This window comes from Arachis stenosperma, chromosome 10, assembly GCF_014773155.1.
Source record: "Arachis stenosperma cultivar V10309 chromosome 10, arast.V10309.gnm1.PFL2, whole genome shotgun sequence".
In the NCBI taxonomy this organism is placed as follows: Eukaryota; Viridiplantae; Streptophyta; class Magnoliopsida; order Fabales; family Fabaceae; genus Arachis; species Arachis stenosperma.
Genome location: NC_080386.1, coordinates 132,921,107 through 132,942,786, shown reverse-complemented (window position 1 = coordinate 132,942,786; position 21,680 = coordinate 132,921,107). Strand labels below are relative to the sequence as shown.

General features: G+C 31.0%; 3 protein-coding genes across 4 annotated transcripts; 1 reads left to right on the top strand and 2 right to left on the bottom strand.

Moving 5' to 3' along the window:
* Window positions 1–1,392: 1,392 nt before the first annotated feature.
* On the bottom strand, window positions 1,393–4,969 carry LOC130954058 (disease resistance protein RPV1-like). Its single transcript, XM_057880795.1, has 3 exons — window positions 4,363–4,969; window positions 2,217–2,414; window positions 1,393–1,506 (listed from the first exon to the last, which is right to left on the bottom strand). The coding sequence occupies exons 1-3, from the start codon at window positions 4,875–4,877 to the stop codon at window positions 1,410–1,412; spliced, it is 810 nt and encodes a 269-aa protein (XP_057736778.1). The 5' UTR covers window positions 4,878–4,969; the 3' UTR covers window positions 1,393–1,409.
* A 2,185-nt stretch (window positions 4,970–7,154) lies between these two features.
* Window positions 7,155–10,493, bottom strand: LOC130958175 (protein sym-1-like). The gene is given in 8 exon segments (XM_057885132.1): window positions 7,155–7,434; window positions 8,454–8,540; window positions 8,653–8,717; window positions 8,720–8,744; window positions 8,861–8,933; window positions 9,057–9,151; window positions 9,391–9,478; window positions 10,145–10,493. Coding segments are annotated over 8 exon segments (828 nt in total). The 5' UTR covers window positions 10,459–10,493; the 3' UTR covers window positions 7,155–7,353.
* A 4,731-nt stretch (window positions 10,494–15,224) lies between these two features.
* On the top strand, window positions 15,225–21,147 carry LOC130954662 (aladin). Of its 2 annotated transcripts, none has more exons than XM_057881416.1 (14): window positions 15,225–15,500; window positions 15,590–15,645; window positions 15,738–15,962; window positions 16,072–16,186; window positions 16,510–16,609; window positions 16,707–16,889; window positions 17,418–17,473; window positions 18,069–18,156; window positions 18,246–18,321; window positions 18,712–18,811; window positions 19,929–19,980; window positions 20,078–20,218; window positions 20,335–20,422; window positions 20,775–21,147. In XM_057881416.1, the coding sequence occupies exons 1-14, from the start codon at window positions 15,443–15,445 to the stop codon at window positions 20,835–20,837; spliced, it is 1,401 nt and encodes a 466-aa protein (XP_057737399.1). In that variant the 5' UTR covers window positions 15,225–15,442; the 3' UTR covers window positions 20,838–21,147. The 2 variants fall into 2 exon arrangements, with proteins under 2 accessions (XP_057737399.1, XP_057737400.1); XM_057881417.1 differs by having other exon boundaries at window positions 15,226–15,500; window positions 20,081–20,218.
* The last annotated feature ends 533 nt before the right edge of the window (window positions 21,148–21,680 follow it).

Sequence of the window (21,680 nt, the reverse complement as noted above, 5' to 3'; positions counted from 1 at the left end):
TCTTTCTATTATAAAAAATTTAACAAGAATAATAAAAAAATAAAAAATAAGTTGTGTCTCTTGGACATAAAATTAACAAGGTTTTCTGGCCATTATTTACCACACATAAACCGTGGTGACCCACAAGATTTTATGTGCAAACAAGTTTCTTCATAAACCGTGGTGACTCCCCACGGTTTATGCTTGCCAAATTTCCTTCATAAACCGTGGTGACCTACCACGGTTTCCTCCTACAAAAATTTGCTCCTAATCCGTGGTGACCTCCCACGGTTTATGCATGTTTAGAAACCGTGGTGGGTTGCCACGGTTTACATATAAATCCATTTTGCACAAAATCGTAACAACATACAGATTTGCACATTTACGTAAATAATTCTCCCACTTTATTTATTTACGTAAATTGCCCTTTATTTAATATACATAATATTACGTCAATAAAAATAATTATATTTTATATTGATAATAAATAATAATACAAAGAGTAAATATGATTGAATGGTTCAATAAAATATTTTATAGTACATTAAAATTAAAGTAAAAATTCAGATGCAAATGTGCTGCTAATTTTAAATAAAGTTGATAGTTGATAGCTATGAAGCACGACACTTCGCTGAGTTATCGTGTCCGCGTATCGGACACATTTTGGATACGACACTCACCGACATTCGTCCAATACGTGTGTCTATTATGTCCAACCGTGTATTAATAAAAAATAAAAAACTTTTTTTCGGACACGCTTGGACACACTTAAATACCATCACGTGTCAACGTGTCCAGTCTTATTCTTAACATATATTTTTAAAATAAATTTAGATATAGTATATATTATTATTTATTAAAACAAAAAATATTTTAAATACTTAATATAATTAAAATAAGACATTAAAAATAATTAAAAATTTTAATTTATGTTTTAATATCAATAAAATATCAAAATATCATCACGATTTATCTAAAAAATACTTTACATTTTATATGTATTCGTGTCCCCGTATCATGTAAAATTTTAAAATTTGCGTGTCAGCGTGTCTCGTGTCGTATCGTATCCCATATTCATGCATCATAAAGGGAACAAATAAGAGTTTCGGACAAAAAAAAAATAAAGGGAATAAATAAGAGATTTGTTTAACAAAACTTTGTTTCTGTCCAAAAAAAATAAAACAAAAATTTGTTTATATTCATTCAGAATTTATTTCATTATTGTTGGGCGAAATAGTTTAACAAAAAGATCAATGTATTTTACAGTATCCATATATATTGCAACATCTCTTTCTTTTTTAGAATCGAAAATGTTTAAGAATAGAATTGAGAATTTAGTCAATTTACTCTAAACACAAAGAAATTATAAAAAAGTATTTCACAGATAATTGTAAATGTAATTAATGTGCCAATATCTCATACAAAAATGCTTATTTATTTTGGACTAACATCACTTTCCTACTAGTTTTTCCCTCTTCAATGACCTTCTTGATCTCTTCACTCAGCTTTGAAGCCTTTCCAATGTCCCTGCTTAAAATTCGCAAATTTGATTTAAAGAGGAAAAACACAAGTTGAAATATTGAATTAGGTATAAAGAAGTATTAAATTTAAATCTTACACATAGTTAAATATACATTTTTATATAAATTATGTATGATAAAAAATATTTTAAGAACAACGAAAAATTATACATTAAATCTCTCTTCAATTTTTATTAAGGTAAAGTATTATTTTGGTTCTCAACGTTTAGGCTAAATTTTAATTTGGTCCCTAACGTTTCAAATGTTTTATTTTTGTCCCAAAAAATTTTAAATAGGTTTAACATTGTCCTACTATTAAATTTGATACTAATAGTTAATGGAATGAGAAATATGTAAAACATAATCAAAACCTTCTTATAATGCTTTTTTTTTCTCAATCTTTTTATACAGAACTCTAAATCCTAACAATCAATTATCAACACTTCAAACTTAAAGAAAATTATTTTATATTAGTAATTATTAGTAGATCGATTTTACTTACATATTGAAATCGAATGCTATTGGCTCTTCAATATGTGAATTGTTTGTGTCAAATTTAATAATGAGACAACATTAAACCCGCTTAAAATTTTTTTAAGAGTGAAATAGAACGTTTGAAACATTTAAAACCAAATTAAGATTTAGCCGAAATGTTGAGACCAGAATAATACTTTACCCTTCTTATTATGTAGAACAAATTAGTAAATAATAACTTACTTGGTCAAGTTTACAATTTTTGCCATCTCCCATACATGTAAAGTTTGATCCGAAGTTATTTGATTTTTCTTGTAGAGCTGTCGAAGCATGTCCTTTTGTCTTTCAAATTCGTCTTTTGCTCTGTTTACATTCAAACAGTTACTGTGGACTATCTTTCTCACATCTTCAGCAATATTCTCAACCAGTTCATATTCATTCCTGCCACGTGGATCCAAAATAAGGAAATATGAACCTAAAATATTCGTTAGGAAGATATTTTTATTGTTTATTTGTATGAATTTAAAAAGAACTGTTTTTTTTTTTAACTTAAAAACAAGTATCATTATCAAAATAAGAGTTACTAATGTTTATTTCTTAACTTCAAAATTATGGTATAATTTACCTTGAAAGTCCATATTACGATTTTAATCTTTACCGGAAAAAATATTTGATCTTTAATTTGAATGGTAAAATAATATGAAATGTGAATCTTACATATAGTTTGACATTTTAAAGCCAAATTTATTTTGGTTTACTAGTACTGTAACATAATCAAATATTTTCTTGACAATTAGTGGCTAGATTATTTTTTTCATGTATAACATAACTGTATGCTAATTCTAACTTATTCATATTAATTATATTGTTAAATAAAATGGTTACACATATATAAATATTACAGTGATTAATCACTTAATAATATCTTAGCTTCCTATAAAGGTTGTCCAGGAAATCATTAAACGGTATTTAATTGAATTATTTAATATAATATATATTTACATTTTAACTATTATTTTAACATGAAAAAACTTTTATGACTATTCACATGACATATTATTTTGATATAAAAATAATATATAATTTATTTTTTATGATATGTCAAATTTTAATTAGTTGATATTTTAATTTGGTTTTTAACTATACTAATAACTTGAGTTGTTTAAATTTAATCAGAATTCAAATTTTAATCATCATAGAGTCAATTTTCATTGTAATTAATTTATTGTCAAAATAGATCATTATATAATTTTTAAAAACATTAATAAACAAAACCCGTATTCTAAATCTTCTTTATTATTGCACAAAAATTTTTTATTTTCCACCAAATCTGATTATATACTCTCTCCCTTAAAATGGAGTGAAAACCATGAGAAGAAGGGAGTTATTGAACCTGAACTAGTAGAAGAAAGAACTCATTGAGAGTTTTCTTCTTTTTTGTTTAATTGTTTTGTTCAACGACGGAGATAAAGATTTGGGAGAGGGAGAAGGAGAAGGATTTGTTTGTTAATGCTTTTAAAAATTATTCAATGATTTATTTTGAACAATAAATTAATCAAAACTGATTTTATTATAGTTAAATATTAATTAAACAACTCAATTTACTAATGTAGTTAGTAATAAGATTAAAATATCACGGAAAATAAATTACATATTATTTTATAAAAAATTCGGTAAAATTCACATAAAAATTTTAGTCAAACATTCAAATTATTTCACTATTATCGCAAGTAATAACCAAAATCTTTAAGTTAGTAGTCAAATAAATTTAACAATAGTGTTAGAGTGAAAAAAAAATACAACCAAAATTTATTTTATTTTTGACTAATTTTTCTTTTTAGAAAAAAGTATAGATAGACAATGAAAATATTAAATAATATTAACAATAGATATATCGAATGTTCAATTTATTAGATGTGCAGATAATTATCTTAATATTAAGATTTAAGTTGGTAAGTTGGGGTGTAGTGTGTTTTTACTTTATTGAGTCAATTTTAGAGTTTATTGTTCACAAAAATCATTTCTATCTAGCAAAGTTTTTTTTTAGGAAAAGTATAGGTAAACAATGAAAATATTAAATAATATAAACAATAGATATATCGGATGTTCATTTTACTAGTGTACGGATGGTTATTTTAATATTAAAATTTAGAATGTTAAATTGGAGGTGTAGTGTGTTTTTATTTGATTGGTAGTTGTTCATTTTAAAAAAAATATAAGTAAACAATAAAAATATTAAACAATATTAAAATATTATCAAGTATTTTTATTATCAAATATTTTTAAAAATTTAATATTTACATAATTCAAATAACATAATCTTTCTATACTCATTTAGAAGTCGTGAGTTCAACCTTCCTATCTTTAAAAAAAAAAACTTAATACTTACATGTTGGCGACGCAGTGCCAGCCTGACAGGTTGGCCATTTGTTTCAAGGCCTCCCTCCATGTTGGAACTTTTTCAATGCAGTCCTTCTGTTTCATATGCTCTTCAAAAGCCACACCATAACATCCACTTTGATTCCTAACATCAGAGGGGTCCAGATGATAAAATATTGGAAGCACAATCTGATTTCTTGTCCTCTTGCATTCCATTATCTCCGTAGCTTCGTCCAAGCACCACTTGGACGAAGCTGTGTGGTCCGTTAGAACGATGACCGCAATCGGGGCTTTTCGGATTGCGGAAACAAGTGCTGATGAGATCTCACTGCCTCTTCCCAGATTGAAATCAACGTAGGTATTAACATGTTGCCTTTTGATTGCTCCAAGAAGGTGACTAGTAAAATTGTAGCGAGTGTCGCCACCAAAGCTAAGGAACACATCATAATTTTCATCAGTGTTATTAGTGGCGGTTGTGGCCATGGCAGTGATAAAAAGAGAAAGACGAGAACATAAGTTACACATTTTTGTACACTATGTTTATGAGAGGAAGGTTTCTTCACTTCTAAGGTGTGTGTGAGAGTTTGAGTGTTAGGAAACCTGGAAATATATGTTGATTTGAGGAACGTTTCTTAAGGTGATTTTGAGTGTGAGAAAATATATATTATCCGGCCTAAGTTGAACTCTTATGGCCGTCTACATAAGAGTAAATTCTTATTTATTCTTAAGTGAAAACTCGGAGAAAGTTATTTTCATATAAAGTTTGTAGTTAAAAAATTAGATGATTTAAACAGTTTGACTAAATTATTATTTAATAATTTTTTAATTATTAATTTTATATAAAAATAACTTATGTGAATTTCTACCTTATTCTTAATCATGTATTTAGATATAAATGCTGATATATATAAGCCCGGTGTTATCTAAAAAAAATATTATTAGTATATCAAAATTAGTTATCATATATTTGTGTATAAATATATGTGTTGTTTTACTTATTTTTAATATATATTTTATACTAGTGATTAATTTTAGTAGTTAGTTTTAATATATATTTAAAATAGTTGTATATAAAAACTTATAGTTATTCAACGTATATACAAAAATTAATTATTTATATAAAATATATATTAAAATATACATTAAAGTTATGTAAAATAATATGTATAATTATATATAAATAATATATAATAATTAATTTAATAATTAATTGTTAGCATATGTATAGTATTTCTTAAAAACCTATTTGTTAACGAAGATTAAGATAAATAAACAATTTTTTTTGTTGTCTTAGAGACAGAAACTGGTTCTAGCCATTTACTTAATATTTTATTCTATTATATTTCTAGTTTCGCTAGCTTTTGTATGCTACCTAAAAGACAAAATCAAACATAATCTTAAAGAATATTTAGAGTGAGTTTAATATTTTTATTACTTTTTCCAAAATTATTGATTTTTTTTTCTGAAACATGCATTCAATATAATATACAAATAATATGAGAATTAAAAACATAGCAGTAGTTCTCACATAACTACATAAGTTTTGCCGGCGGATCAGTTTCTTGGAAAATTTCCAGGAAATTTTTGTAACGTATAAAAAGTCGGCAGAAGTTTAACAAAAGTGCATTTTGTCATCTATTTTATTTCTTGTTTTTTATCAAATATATTCTAGAAAGGAAAACGCATGGAAGTTACAATACTTCCTTTCGTCAAGATGGCAATATAAGAAGGTAATAGTAATAATTAATTCCAATGTCATTTTTCGGGTAATTTACCCTTTTAAATAAATTGACCATTAATATTACCAAAATACATATTTTATAAAGTGGATATCGAAATGCATTTTTTTCAACGTAATCCGTAATACTCCTGTCTGTCGTAATTTATATAGTTTATGAAAAAAAATATATTTTAATATTCACTTTGCAAAATATATATTTTGGTAATATTAATGACCAATTTATTTAAAAAGGTAAATTACCCTATTTTTCTTCGGATAACAATTAATGATACTTGAAATGAACATCAATCATGGGTTCTCAGTTCTCACACAGTTTAAATTTGTTATCAAACATGTAAACCCGATAGCCAAACTGCCAAAGTAGCCATATTAGTAATAATTACTATAAATCTATAATTATAATTATTAACAACAATTGTCTCATATTTTGGCATCTTATAATATATTATATGTTATGGATAACTTAGGTAGTTCCTTCCTCATCCGTCAATTGCACGGAGTTGAATTATTTTGTCACCTTCTCGAATTGGAATGATCCCCCACATATATCAAACTATTCTCCCAATACATACAAAAATAAATATACAAATGATAATTTACAATTTAAAATTGTCCATAATCATAATAATTAAATTTAAAACACAAACAATAATAAACATATACATTACATAGTAGAAATCTAAAACTGTTTTAACAAAATCATGTTTTAATTATTTTTTCTTATAATAAGAGAGCATTTACTAATAAAGTATTTTTGATGAAATGTAAAATTAATTGAAATCTTTATTTAGAAAGTAATTCAATATAAAGTGAAACTATTATTATTATTATTATTATTATTATTATTATTATTATTATTGAGTGATATAAATAATATTTCACATTACTAAAATTTAATTAAGTAGATAAATAAATTACAATTTAATAAAAGTTTTAAAATAACACATTAGCACACAATTAGTGATAGAAATATTTTTGGTTGGTTAAAATTAATTCTTAATATAAAAATGCAACATGAGTAACAAACCTTAAAAAAATGAATAAATAAACAAATCCTATGATTGAGGTAGTACGTTGTAAATCTAGCATTGAATATGGCAATAATCAGATTACAAACGATCTAAATTCGAGTTTATGGAACATGCTTGTTTACAGTAACATTCACGCAGTCATGCTCATATGCATTTGAATTTTGAGCTCCTAAGTATAATAAAGGCAGTTACATTTAGGTCCTTTGCATTCACTGAATATTAAACTTACCTATTTTGTAGGAACTTCTTTGTGTGCCTTAAATGAGAGAATAACGTTCCATACCAAAGATACAACATTAGCAGCAAGAACCTGAAATTATTTCCACAAGTTTCTTTAAACTCAGCAGTATCACTAGAAAATGGAGGACTAGAGAGAAGAACACTGAAGGAAATTATAGATATATGGAAGACTAGAAAATGCCTTTGATAACTCCATTCACACACATGATAACTTCTCAATGGGCCTACTTCGAAAATAATTCCAAGTTCACACAGTAAATATTGGAATATGACTAACATGCCATCTACTCGCTTAGACTGCATTTGGATACTATTTCTGAGAGAGAAATACATAAACCATTGACACAAAATTCAAATGCAAACTTTGAAAATGACAAATGGGATATCAAGTCATGTGTATACTTGATACAAAGCCATTATTAAGGCAGAATTGTTTTATACATGAAAGGAGTATTGAGCCAGCTTAAGTTCAATTGAAATCAGTACCATACTGAAATAACAGAAAGGTCAGAATAGAAGCTACAGAGTGGAGGAGGGAAATTCAGTTGGCATGTTGTTAGTGGATTGTGTGAGGAGAGATGATAAGAATAAACAAAATTTATTCAGTTTCCTCTTATTTTCTGATTCCAGTCTTACCAGAATACTTTTAAAATGAAGGGACCAACAAGATGCATCCCAAATATCCAAACATGTTGCAAGATATGAAGAAAGAAATGTAAAACAAACATGTCTTCCTCATGTACTATTGTCTATTACTGTTCAACTAATAAAAGGACAAAAAGTTTGATCTATGCCTCTGTTTCTCATGTACAATTGTATATTATTGTTCAGCGAATAAAAGGGTAAAGGATGTGAGTTCGGCATGTCAAATGGCTAGAAAATACCTATTCTGAGAATCCCAATATTTATTCGATGCAATTGACTAAACAAAAAAGGATGATGCATTCAACTGAAGTTGAAGGGAAAAAAGGGTAGAAAACTAGCATTCATCGGCTGGTTGCCTATATTGTTAACTCTAACACGTTTCAAAGTGATGAACAAATTGTCAAAATCTCAATTTTCATATATGGTCTGGTTTGTAAGCCTAACCTGGAATTGCTGTGGAACAAAACTGAAGTTGAGAAATTGAAAAGGTATCCATAATTGCCAATTTGCCACAACAGATGAAAACCACTCCTGCAGCATGAAATTTGAGGACGAGTAAGCACAATTCAAAATAACAATGAAATACACCTCTTTGTATACATGTTTTTTCCACGAATATTCAAGTAAAAACCAATAACAGCACCTGTTTAAGTTTGGGTACAGCTTGTGATGGCCCTCCCTCAAGTGTCACCAATGTAGCTAAGAAAACCCAATAAATGTGGGAGCAAATAAGAACTGCAATCATATTTCACCAAGCTCAAAATTAAAATAGCGAATTGAGCAAAATAGTTAACATTTGATACAAAGTCGTAATAGACAGTAGGTTGGGGGCACCAATGGAAATATCCCACCTGATCAATTACAAGCCGCAATAGTACACCTGATGCTCCAGGTAGTGTAACCAGTTTACTCAGATACAAGTACCTAAAGATCTCACAGCAAATGTCCAGAAAGAATGATGAATTGTTATTTCTGAGCATTATTTAGAAATCATCACATTCAAAAGACTTTAAGGAGAGAGTCGAATTTTGGGCATGATAACATTACCAGAAATGCAGTGTTGGACCTACTAAGATAAAACCAAGCAGAGTGAAAGTGAATGTCCTCTTCAAGTCTATAGACTGCGATTGGTCTATTACAAGCTGCAGCAAATAAAATGAATATATTTAGACAGTACATAGAATACGAGATTTCAAAAAGTAAATTAGGGATTTCTTTTGCTTTTTCTAATACTTTAACAATGTTGTTACCTATCATGCACTAGGATTACGTGAATTTGAGCTTAATCACATGCTTTGAATTCTGATAACTTATCTTATATATCTCATCAATTTCACAAAAAGGTTTGAGCAAATGCAGATGAACATTATTGTATATTTACCTGGCAAATCAAATCTCCAATTAATGTCAAAATTGCAGATGTTATAGCTTTTACTGCAACAGGGTACTTTTCAAGAAGAGCCAAATACCTGTGCCAAAGTCATGTTAGATTTTGTGAAACCAAGATCTGTATATGCCGAAACACCAAGAATAAAGCCACTTAGGAAAGGGGTGGCAATATTCCGAAACTTCTTTTATTATTCAACTGATGTAATTAACCTTATACAAATAAATGACAATAATTTTAACAATTTATCCCCAATACGGAGCAGGATAAGATTCATATTTTCTCTGTTAGATCCCCTAATGAACATGAAATATGCATTTCTTAATCTACTACACTCAAGCAATCTAATACAATCAAAACACTAACAATGTAGTAGCTATCTATATAAAAATTTAAAAGATGAAGCCACAGTCACTAATCATGAAGAACATACATCCACGCTACCAACTAGCATAAATTCATGAGCATGAAAAATAAAATGAAATAAAATCCACTACCACACTATGATAACAATTATTCAGTCAAGTCAATGTTCTGAACTGCAATTCGTTCCAATTTTCAGTCACATCAGTTCATAGTTTGTTTAACTTGTTTTGCATCCAAAACAGTTTACAATCAAAAACTTCTTCTTCTCCTCTTTTTTCATCTCTAGAAAGAAGAAACTAATCCAATCCAGAAATTACAAACAAAAACATTTCAGAGAAAAAATTAACTAGGCAAAGAATAACGATCCTCGTGTTTGATTTACCATGACAAGAAGGACCACTTATCTTCTCCACCTGCTCCTTCTCCTCCTTCTCCTCCTCCGCCACCACCGCCGGAGCCGGAATTGGGGCCGCGAGGGCCACGTGGTCCGCCGGAAGCGTTGTCGGGTAACGCAGAGAGGGGAGAAGTGCAGAAGCGGAATTGAGGTTTGAAGTGAGGGAGGGAGCAGGTGGAGGTGAGAGATTGGGTTGGTTGAAGGAATATTCGAGAAGGAAGAGGAGGTGGTTGTGGCGGTCGAGATGAGAGAGTGGTGAAGGCACGCCTCAAGAGTAGCGACTTGTGTGCCATTGACGCCATTTTTCAACGCCCCTCAGACACACGGTTTTAGACTTTTAGCGGGTTTTGCTGCGTTTCCTCTTATATTTATAACACAACACACTGGACACTCTCACTGATTCACGAATGAGTAAGCCGAGAGCTGAGCTGAGCTGAGCTGAGCTGGAGCTGAGCTGGAGCTGAGCTGAGTTGGAGCGGAGCGGAGCTGAGCGGAGCTGAGCTGAGCTGAGCTTGATCTGAGCTGAGTCTCGCCAAAAAGGGTATGGATTCTCATTTTCTTTTCCTTCGTTAAGTGTAATTATTTTTCATTATATATTTTTTAAATGGAATAAAAAATATTAAATGATAAAAAATTATACTTGAGAAATAAATTAAACAAACAAATTGAAAGCTTCATTCTCGATGAATTATTATATAAATATGAACATTCAAAAATTTAATATTCAAGTTCATTTAAGTAATTTTAAATCACACATTTTTTGTTTTCTCCTCTCACATTATTACTTCTTCTTTTTTTTGTTTTAAATTCATGCATGCATTCTTTTCTTTTTTTTCTTCGGGCTTATTTGGGCTTGATTTTCGAAAAACAAAGTTAAATAATATTTTTTTAAAGATATTTTATAAAAGTAAAAGTGATTTTATGTTTGAATATTTCATGTAAAATTTTTTTTATCTATCAATTATGTTTGGATAAAATAAGATAAAAGTATTTTTTATTCATTTATTATGTGAAAATATTTTTAAAGAAAAAATATCTTTAAAAAAATATAAATTGTAACTTCTCAAAAAATATGATTTTTTTTTATTTTTCGAGTGCTTTTACTTTTACTATTAGAAATTTGACAGACACACTAAAAAATAAAAAATATCATTTTTTATCGATTTAATAATGCCCAAACAAGCACTTCTTCTTATTCTTCCTTACTCTTCTTTCAAATTCGCACATGCAGGTTCATCTTCTTCTTCTTCGTACATATCGTCGTTATCGTTATCGTCTTGTTTGTGTGCTTATTTTCGAACTGAGTTTATATGTCGCAATCATTATGTAATTTCGGTTCATTTTTGAATTAATTGTGTGACAATCATTATATAATTTTGGTTTATTTCTAAGTGAATTAAGGTGCACAATTTAAAACTCTTTCTCCGCTTTTTCCTTCACTTTCTACCGCAATAACATACAGCAGTAACAAAAGAATGACAATAAAAAAAGACGCGAAGAAGAAGAAGGAGAAGGAGAAGGAGAAGGAGAATGAGAAAGAGCACGAGGAGAAGGAGAAAGAGAAAAAGCAAGATGAGGAGGAACGTGAAGAAGAAGACGACGACGATAACATAAATGGTGTGTGAGTGTAATGATGCTCTTTTTAACGAGAGTTATTTTTGTTGGTGTTGAGTCTACTTGGTTGGACTTAAATGACAATATTACTTAAATGTATAACAAATCTAAATTGAATAATATTATGAATGAATGTGATATCATGACATATTACAAGATTTGTTTACCGTCTCCGTCACTGATCTTTATGGTAGGGAAATATTATCCCTCTTCTCATTTTTTGTTGAGCTCCATTTTCACAAGGTTCTATTTTCTATTTTTTCAATAATTCTAATTGATCATTAATTTTTATAAGAGTAAAATTGTAAGTCTCCATCCTATATAAAAAATAACAAAACTTTATACAAAAACATTAAACGGCAGACAATGTCTTCTTTTGAACTGATCCGATGGGAGATGCGACAGAGAGGCAGAGCACAGAGCAAGAAATGAGGTGAGAGACCGACAGCGGAGAGGAGAATGAACACAACGACAAAATTGCGGAGAGAAGAACGAATGCGTCTTCGAAGAAGATAAAGAACGTCGTGAACAGAAAGAACAACACGATGAGGATTGACGACGTGGTAAGAGGTGACGGTTCGGTGAGAAGAGAGAGTGGCAGGGAAGTAGCTGTAGAGAGATTAGATGGAGTATGAATAACGTTAGGAATCTCTGAATTGAAAAAGAGTTATGCAAATGAGGATTAAAAATTTAGAATATATAGCATGTAAAATGACAAAAAAACATATATGAGAAATAAATTATCAATGACAATTAAGTATATTTATAAATTTTGGAGATTAGTGGAATTGGAGCGGAAATCCACGCTCGAGTCTTCGCATTTGCATCCGGGGAATTTTTCTCCATTCTCATTACCACAAAAAAATTTACCACAGTCATATCTTCATTCGAAATAATTTCCACAAAAATTATTGGATCTCAAAGAATTTTGCCATCTCTATTTCTCAAAACGTAGTAAAATTTCTAAACATCCACGGTAGATATTTTTAATCATCCATCAGATTAGCTCGTAGTGCTTCATAGTCTCCTTCTGATTGTCTTTTTATTTCTTCTTTCTCTACTTTTGTCACCTAATTATACTCTAATCATGGCATTTGTTAGTATTCTGCTTCTTTTCTAAGCGATGATCTCTTCTTTAGTCCGAGTACAATACCATTTCAAATGGTTAATTATATTTCACTAATAATAAAGGGTTTCAGATTTTTACGTCATTAACTATGCCTTTCTTTTCTGTTGCTGTTATGACCTTTTTAAATAAATTTTTAATTCTGATTTTGTTTGTACTCAGCAGCAAATTTATGAGACAATTTATTTTTGTCTCGTGAATATCAGAAAACAGAACACAGTAGAGAAGAGAAAAGCTAACATCAGCATATATCCTGATTTGGTTGCCTTGTGCAATGCAACCTACGTACAGTCTCCTCTACAACAATGGAGGAATTTTCACTATAATTAAAAGTATTACATACACCAATTCCACAGGATTGACACAATCATTTCACACTCAAGTTCTAACCTAACTTGATATTGGCTATGCTAATATCGAACTCTTCACTCTTAGTGCTAATCCAACTAAGAAAGGGATACCTTACAGGTACAAGATACAAGACATAGACATACCTAAAGAAATCTGAAAATAACTCTAGGCTTTTCTCTCAAGTGTATCACTCAGCTTTTTTCTACTCATGGCTTTTACTTGAGCTCTCTCAATATGCATTTTCATACAAGAAAGTACATAAAGATAAACATAGAAAAGTACATTACAATCTGTAAAACATAAAAGAGATTGACTTCATCAACAGCCTCTTTGCTATGTGATAAACCAGATTTGCAAACCTCAAATTTAGTTCTTCAGTATTGGCCGAATGCTTCTTTGAAAGAAAGCATTATCCAAGTAGAGGAACTTCTTTACACAACTCACCAAACTCTGGTTTTCTCTCATTGGCTTCTGAATGAACATCAAACCTCTTTAATCTCCTTGCATGTTGCTTGATTGCTCTTCCTAGGTCAACTTCTTGAGCCCTGAATTTCACCAACCCACTGTCTCACTTTTTCCCATTAATCCTCACAATGGAAACTTTGTTTCTGACTTCTTATCTTGACTGAAAGCCACATTATTAGCAGAAAAAGATTTTTTCAAGGGTAAATCCAGATCTTGACCATTGAAACAGAACTTGGTCCCCAAGTATCACTTGTAACTATAGATACACAACAATGAGAAACAGAAATCCTCTTTTTCGTATAGCTCAAAACGGAGTGGCAGAGAGTTGAAGATGAAGAGAAGAAATTGTGTTGCATGTATGAGAAAATGGGTTACCTTTAACCTTCTGATCTTTTCTTGATATGGTTTGAAATGGTTGATTAGACCTTACCCTTCTTTGCTTAACCTTCTCTTTCCTTCTTCTTTCATGACTAGCTTAGGATCTAAGCTCTCTTTCTTACTTTTTCTGAGTTCTGTACAAAACAGAGAAAAAGAGGGACGTTGCTTTGAAAGTGAGATCAAGTTGGAAGGATTTGAAATCAACTTGGGTTTGGATCGAATATCCATTAAGCAACCCGTTTGACCCATCTCTTTCGTCTTTCTTTATTTTTCTTTTGGGCTTTCATTGCTTTATAGCCCGCCAGCCTTGTATATTAATTCCATTCAGTTTGGGTTGCTTGCTTTTATTTTGGTTTTGACCTGTATCAATAAATAATTAGCAACATATACTAATCAACAATAATTATTTATTTTACCCAAAAATAATGTTTGTCATCACTAATTAATTTAGTTAATTTTTTAACTCAACAGATATAAATTACAGCTTCTTAAAAAGACAAATTTTTTTATTTTTTTAGTTTTTTTACTTCTACTATTAAAAATTTAACAAACACACTAAAAATAAATTTTTTATTAAAAAAAACCTTTTTTTATTAAAATAATAACGCCTAAACAAACAAACAAAAAATCGTTCTAGTTTTATATCTTTTTTAAAATTTTTCTATGATTCTAGTCTTATGTCTTTTTTAAAATTTTTCTTTGGCAAAATATTTTTAATTATCTCTATTAAATTAATAATAACCACACTTAACTTTATAATTGAAAATATAATATACTTTAAACTACGACAATTTGTCAAATTTTTTATTGGTATGTCAACTCCTAACTATTCATAGTCATCACTAACTAAGCTAGTCATAGTCATCTATAATCGAACAAGCTAATGAATTGGTAGGATGTAAATTCAAACTCAATTTATTTAATATATGAACTCAAATTTGACTAACATGCTCACAACCTCAGCTTATTGACTATTGAGTGAGTTAACAAGTCCCTCGAGCTGATTTGATTCATTTTCAGCTCTAGTTGTACTCGTTTTGTTATTTGTTAATGAGTTTGGGTTTGGATTGCAATTTCGTAAAAGTTGAAGGATTTAAAACTTAATATTTGAAAACCCATTTTAAAGTTAAAACTCTGGCTCTCAAACAATCACACTCAAAACACCACCACCCACCGCCGCAGCTCGCGGAAGCTGTGAAGTTGCATTCGAAGTCGCCGGAATAAGTCGTAACACGAGACGACTCATCCACACGGCAACATCTGCCACCGCAACGGTGCAACCATTAATTCATTCGATTCTCTCATTCAGAAGCTTTCCTAACTTATTCTCTCTAAAACCCTACATCGCAGCCATGGCTTCCTTCCCTCCTCTTGGTTCCGTCACAATCTGCGAAGTCAACCGTGAACTCAGTTACTCTCTCTCTCTTTCTCTCTCTCTGTGTATGTGTTTAAAACTGTGATTGAATGAATGAATGAATTTTGTCTTTTCAAATGTGTAGTTACCGCCAACGAACTCTCCGACGACCGAGCCAATGCAACCTATGGAAAGATTCTTGTAATCCCCAATCATTTACACTGCTTCCACTTTTCCATTTTACTTAGATTTAATTTAACTTTATTTGATTATATTTTTTCGGGTATTATTAGGGAATGGTGTTCAGCCCTGTGCCATTTCAGTTGGAGCAGGAGCTGGAGAGGTCGCCATCCCCTTCTCCGCCGCCTCTAGAAAGTGATACTGGCGAACAAGAAGGAACACCGGCAGCGGCGGCGGCGGCGGCAATGGCAGCTGAGGTTGTTCAGAAGAAAAGTCTTGTGGCAGTCTTGGAAGGCTTTGTAAGCGGGTGTCTCAGACGCCTATTTTACCCTAATGATGTATGTTCTTGATTTTTTCGATTCAATTTTTGAGCTCTGATTTGTCCCGTGTTGCTTGTTTGGATAATTCATTAGAGTGAGTTGTGATGTGAATTCCATGCTATGTTAGGTGCATTTGTTGCCAGAGGTTGATCTAAAAGGAGTGAGCTGGCACCTGAATAAGCATATAGTTGCGTTTATATCAGGGCGGACACAGGTCATCATCCGCGATTATGAAGATTCAGGTGCTTAATTTGACATGATCATGAATGCGGAAGCAATTTCACTATCTACTTGCCTATCTTAAGAAGCTTATGCAAACATGCTTATACCAACTTAAGAAGTGCTTTTTTATTTGAAGAATGGCGTTTTCCTGTTAAAGAAAGATAGTGTCCACTAACAAATGCACTTTATACTGTTTGCAACTTGTTTTAGTTGTTAAATATAGCTGATGCATTGATTCTGTTAGTAGCTTATTTTTGTTGTTATTCTAATCATATTAAGATGTTTGTTATGATGGAAATTTTCTTTTGATGATAAATTGTGGTGATTTTTACATTGTGAGTAGAGGGGAAGGAGCCAACTATCTTGACCAATGAATCACAGAGAGATGTTAGAGTACTAGAGTGGAGGCCCAATGGTGGGAGGATGCTTGCTGTTGGTTGCAAGTGAGACGCTGTCTTATACATGTTTATTATGGTGTCTACTCTACAATGCCAATTGATGCAAAATGTTCTTTCTTGCTTACTGGAATCACTGTTGCAGGAGTGGGATATGCATTTGGGCAGCTTCTTATCCTGGAAATGCAGCATCTGTCAGATCCGGCACTGCTTCATTTTTGGGAAGTTTGTCTAGAGGCTCGGGAATCCGGTATATCTTGGTTGATTTTCTTCGCAGTCAGAATGATGAACATGTTAGCGCACTTACTTGGAGTCCAGATGGAAGATATCCTCAAAATAATGTTAAAAAGTTTTTGCCACAGGTTTTTCAAAGTGTTTGTTTCAATCTTTTTTTTGGGGGATGGAAAATCACTTTGGTTTATAGACATAATTACTTTTCACTTAATACTTGCTCAAATTTTATAAAATAGTTAGAATAAAAAAAACCTAACTAGAATACCTTGTATGAAAAACTAGTTTTCGGGCTTTTCAACTATGCGAAAAAAAAATCAAGGTATAAAGTTAATTTTTGAAAATCAGAAACAAACCCACATATGATTATGTCTTTTCTTGTGTAACTTTTTGCAAGAAATGCTGTTCAGTTCACTTTTTTCCAGTTTTACTTGAACTTGTGAGTTAACAGCCTTAATTCGCTTGTTATATAAGTTTTCAGATGTTTTGGGCATCTATAGAACTGTATTATTTAGTACAAACAATGTTTATTCATGACCAATTTGAACAGAATTTTCCCTTTTCAATAAATTTTATTTAAAATTATTTGTACTTGACCATTTGTTACTTAACCTATATTCACATACTTAGCTTCTGCTTCATATGAGAGCTCTGCATTCACTGTGTGGGATGTTGCTCAAGGTGCGTGAAGATCTTTGCCTCCTTAGGTTGCCTAATGTTTTACCTTGAAGCATACTTTTAGCATGGTGATCTATTAATATTGTGCCAAATAAGCTTAAAAAGTCATTCAATAAATTTTCTTTTTCATCTTCTTCCTAAATTGTTTCTCTATTTTAAGGTGATATAAAACATACTGTAAACTTCATATATTTTTCTGTAAGACTTGTGACCTGAACATCACATTACTATTACAGAAGATTGAACCTGCTAAACCATAAATGAAGCTTGCTCCACAGTTATAAAAAAGAATACTGTTCAACACCTTAGTGAACTAATATTCACCAAACCACTTTCCTGTTCGCTAAAGGGACTTGTAGAAAAATATCTTTTAGCATAAAGAGATGTAAACCAAAATTTATTCAGCTTATGGGGACTTAAACTTTTATTTAGTATAGAGATTAGAGACAAGCCAAAAAACGTATGTATGTAATGTTGGGACCAAAACTAGTTTAACCTTTTATCTGTATTTTGATTGTCATTATGAGAGGTATAAAAACCTCAAACATGAAAGTTTGTCTCTGCTTTCTGATTTAGTTATTCTCCACATTATTTGTAGGTATGGGGACGCCAATTCGTCGGGGATTAGGAGGCATATCAACGTTGAAGTGGTCACCTACTGGAGATTACTTCTTTGCATCAAAATTGTAGTGGAACAAACCAAACGTGTCTTCTTTACACTTTGGAACTTTTATTGATCATAGCTTCATAACCTCATTATTATGTTCTTGCACAGTGATGGCACATTTTATCTTTGGGAAACAAATACCTGGACATCAGAACAATGGTCATCAACTAGTGGTTTTGTCAAGGTATGGAATTATAAATTAATGTTTTGATGCTCTATAATGACTCGTGTGCTGTGATGCAGCATATGGTTGCTAACCTTTCTTTGTGTGTTGGCCAATTGAAGTGTTGAAAAAATATATAGACACTGTAAAATGAATTATCTTCAACTGTATAAAATATAAAGCCTTCACTTGGTGCTCATGAAACTTCAGGCCTTCTATAATGACCTTTTTTTCCGCCCCAACTTTTTTTTTTGGGGTACATAAAGAGGGCAGAGCCCAAAACAAAAAGGAATACAACTGACATCTAAACTTTCAGGGTATTGCAGCCCCATCTAAATTTCCTCCCCCATTTAATATTGTACATGATTGTGTTATTAGGCTGATGGTCATTTTTTTACTATATAAAATCAGGGTGCAACATGGGATCCAGATGGGCGAATGATACTGCTTGCATTTTCTGATTCCTCGACTTTGGGATCTGTTCACTTTGCATCAAAGCCTCCCTCCTTAGGTATCTGACCTTGGCTTTAAAAGTTTTTATGTTAATTCAGTTATATGTATTTTTCCATGTTACACCAACAATTACTAAGTTTTGTTCAGCTAGGCTGGATTACCATGCTTAATTAATACTGGGAAAATTGATATGTGTGGCATTGAAGTTTAAGGAATAGATGGAAAAGCGTAAAGAAAGATAAAGAGGGAAAACATTATGCATTATATTTTTAGACCTCAATAACTTTGGCTCTGTACATGAATCTAACACATCTTTTGGTGGAAGTTGAGATTGATATCTTAATGAGTGACTGGCGAGAATCCCCTTCAGTCAATGTTTTATAACACACAACATTATCTAATTCACTGTAGGTAGGGGTGGCTAAATGGATGAAACATCACTATTTCTCCTTTAAGCAAACCATATTTATAGACAAGTTATGCAGAGCATTGGATTCCTTAAGTTTAAGTATTGACTATGGCAAGTGTATTTGATATATTCATATCCTAATTACCAAGATGTCTGTTTATTTAAGGAATATCAATGCTTCCAAACATCAACCATGTTAAAATATGTCTAAGACGAAACACATGCTCTCTACTTTGGCTGCATTACATGTAATGTATACTTAATTTTTCGCTAAACACATTTACATTTCTCAACAGGCACTTTTTAGTAAGTTGATGGAATTAGAAGATTGGTGATATTGGAGACGGTGATTTATACTGTTGTATACTTAGGGATACATGTAGTAAAAAAGTTAAAAGCAAAAAATATTATCCTGGTCTTGCATTAGCCTCGATAAAAGAGTGAAAGTTTTATGTTGTTCATGTTACATCACTACAATGAGCCTAGGAAGCCACTTGCAGCCATTCCAGAAACTGTATTGCAAGGAGTTGAGGATATTAAGTAATTTGCATGTAGCATGCCATCAATGTTATTTTTTGTTGGAAGTACATGCAATGAAATATTTAGACATTGGTGGTTGTGATTCAATGTCTTCTAACCTCAAATCATGGTTGCCTTGTTTATTCATAGCATCAATCTATAAGCATAATTGTAAAATGTTGTTTTATTTTATTTCCCTGACATATATTTGATATATTGAGAGCTAACTATTATTGGCCTTTTCCAGATGCGCATTTGTTACCTGTAGATTTGCCAGAGATATTATCATTGATAAGAAGGTATAGATGAATTTTATTTATTTATTTCAACAATATTTTTTTATGGTTGTGATTTGGTCCTAAAGCCTTATGTTGGTTATCTTATATTTATCTCAAGAAGTAAGGGAATTGAAAAGATAGCATGGGATGATTCTGGGGAGCGATTAGCTTTGTCATTTAAAGACGGAGAGGATATTTACAGGGGTCTGATTGCCATATATGATACTAGAAGGACTCCTCTTATATCTACATCATTAATGTGAGTTCATGCTTCATTATGCTCCAATTACTTGCATGTCAATTGTTATATATATATATATATATATATTAACTATTTGGATGCTTAATTTATTGATTTCCCATTGTACATGTTAGTGGATTTATAAGGGGACCTGGAGAAAATCCAAGGCCAATTTCTTTTTCATTTCATGGGAAGTTTAAGCAGGGACCATTGCTCTCTGTGGTAAGTATGCTTTGAATTTTGCTGCGCTTTTGTTTCCATCGGTGCTTTTGAAACCAATATTCTATATAATAGAGTCTGCTCAGTAGGAAAAGGTTTTTGTTCTTTCATGTTCATGTGCTATATTTATATAATATAATATTATAACTTATATTTGAGGAGCATTTGTTAGTGGCGGTGATATCATATTAATGGTGCAAATACAATGAGCATCCAATTGAAATATTGAATCATTGAAAATTCTCCAGTACAGTGCATGGTTTCAATTGTACAGGTCTTAGATTCCCTATGCTTGCATAATTTCTTTCTGCAAAAATCTGAGATTCTTTCCCTTTTCTTACTTTTTGTTTTGCAGTGTTGGAGCACTGGATTTTGTTGCACTTATCCTCTGCTATTTCGCTCTCATATGCTTCCGTGAAGGGAAATTCTGTAATCGTCCGGCGGCTGTATACAAATTTTGGAGCAAGAGCAAGAAGCTGACTTTGATGTCAAGTTCATTTGTTCAATGTTTTGGTATTTTTTAAATGCAATGCAACTATCCTTCTTTAGTGTTTAAATAGTAGCAAAAGAAAAGGCCAGTGGAATAGTGGTGTATTTGTTTGGCGATTTAGTTGATAATTCTGATGTATATCAACCACAGGTAAAAAATTGGAAGTGTAATGAAAAAAGTCAAAAAATACATTATATTATGATGAATGATGATGAATATGAATATGAGGTCTTGTTTATTCCCCGAACTTATAATCATTTTGCATGTCTTCCTCAATTTATGACAATACAAATTTCAAGATCAATCATTAAAATATCTAGGGCTATATCTGCTAAAGCCATTAGGACAATGTTATGCACTTATGCCTTCGAACTTTGATGATTTATATTTTTAAAATTTTTATTTAATTTGTCCTTACGAATATCTTCTGAAATTTTATAAATCTATATAAAATTTTACAACGTCATAACTCATAACTCATAACTCATAACTCAACATTAAACGTAGGTGACAGGTAGTAAAATCTTAGAAAAAGAAAATATCTATAATTACAAAATCAATATTTTCAATTTTCTTAAAGAATAAACATATATTTTAAAATGGTTACGGATACCAAAATTTAGAATGACCACCTTTCATTCAATCATACTTCCGGTATACCAAAAGAAATTCATCAAATCAGCTATTCAATATAGAAATAAAATACAAAAATAAATATAAAATATATATTAAAAATAAATACAATATATATATATATATTTATATACAAAA

Excerpts from the sequence above, each read along its gene's own strand:
- LOC130954058 (XM_057880795.1), bottom strand. The coding sequence starts at position 4,877 with ATGTGTAACTTATGTTCTCGTCTTTCTCTTTTTATCACTGCCATGGCC. Across the intron at positions 2,415-4,362 it reads TGGCACTGCGTCGCCAACAT|GAATGAATATGAACTGGTTG; the intron begins GTAAGTATTAAG and ends TCCACGTGGCAG. Across the intron at positions 1,507-2,216 it reads AAAATTGTAAACTTGACCAA|GGACATTGGAAAGGCTTCAA; the intron begins GTAAGTTATTAT and ends AATTTTAAGCAG.
- LOC130954662 (XM_057881416.1), top strand. The coding sequence starts at position 15,443 with ATGGCTTCCTTCCCTCCTCTTGGTTCCGTCACAATCTGCGAAGTCAAC. Across the intron at positions 15,646-15,737 it reads CAACCTATGGAAAGATTCTT|GGAATGGTGTTCAGCCCTGT; the intron begins GTAATCCCCAAT and ends GGGTATTATTAG. Across the intron at positions 16,187-16,509 it reads CCGCGATTATGAAGATTCAG|AGGGGAAGGAGCCAACTATC; the intron begins GTGCTTAATTTG and ends CATTGTGAGTAG.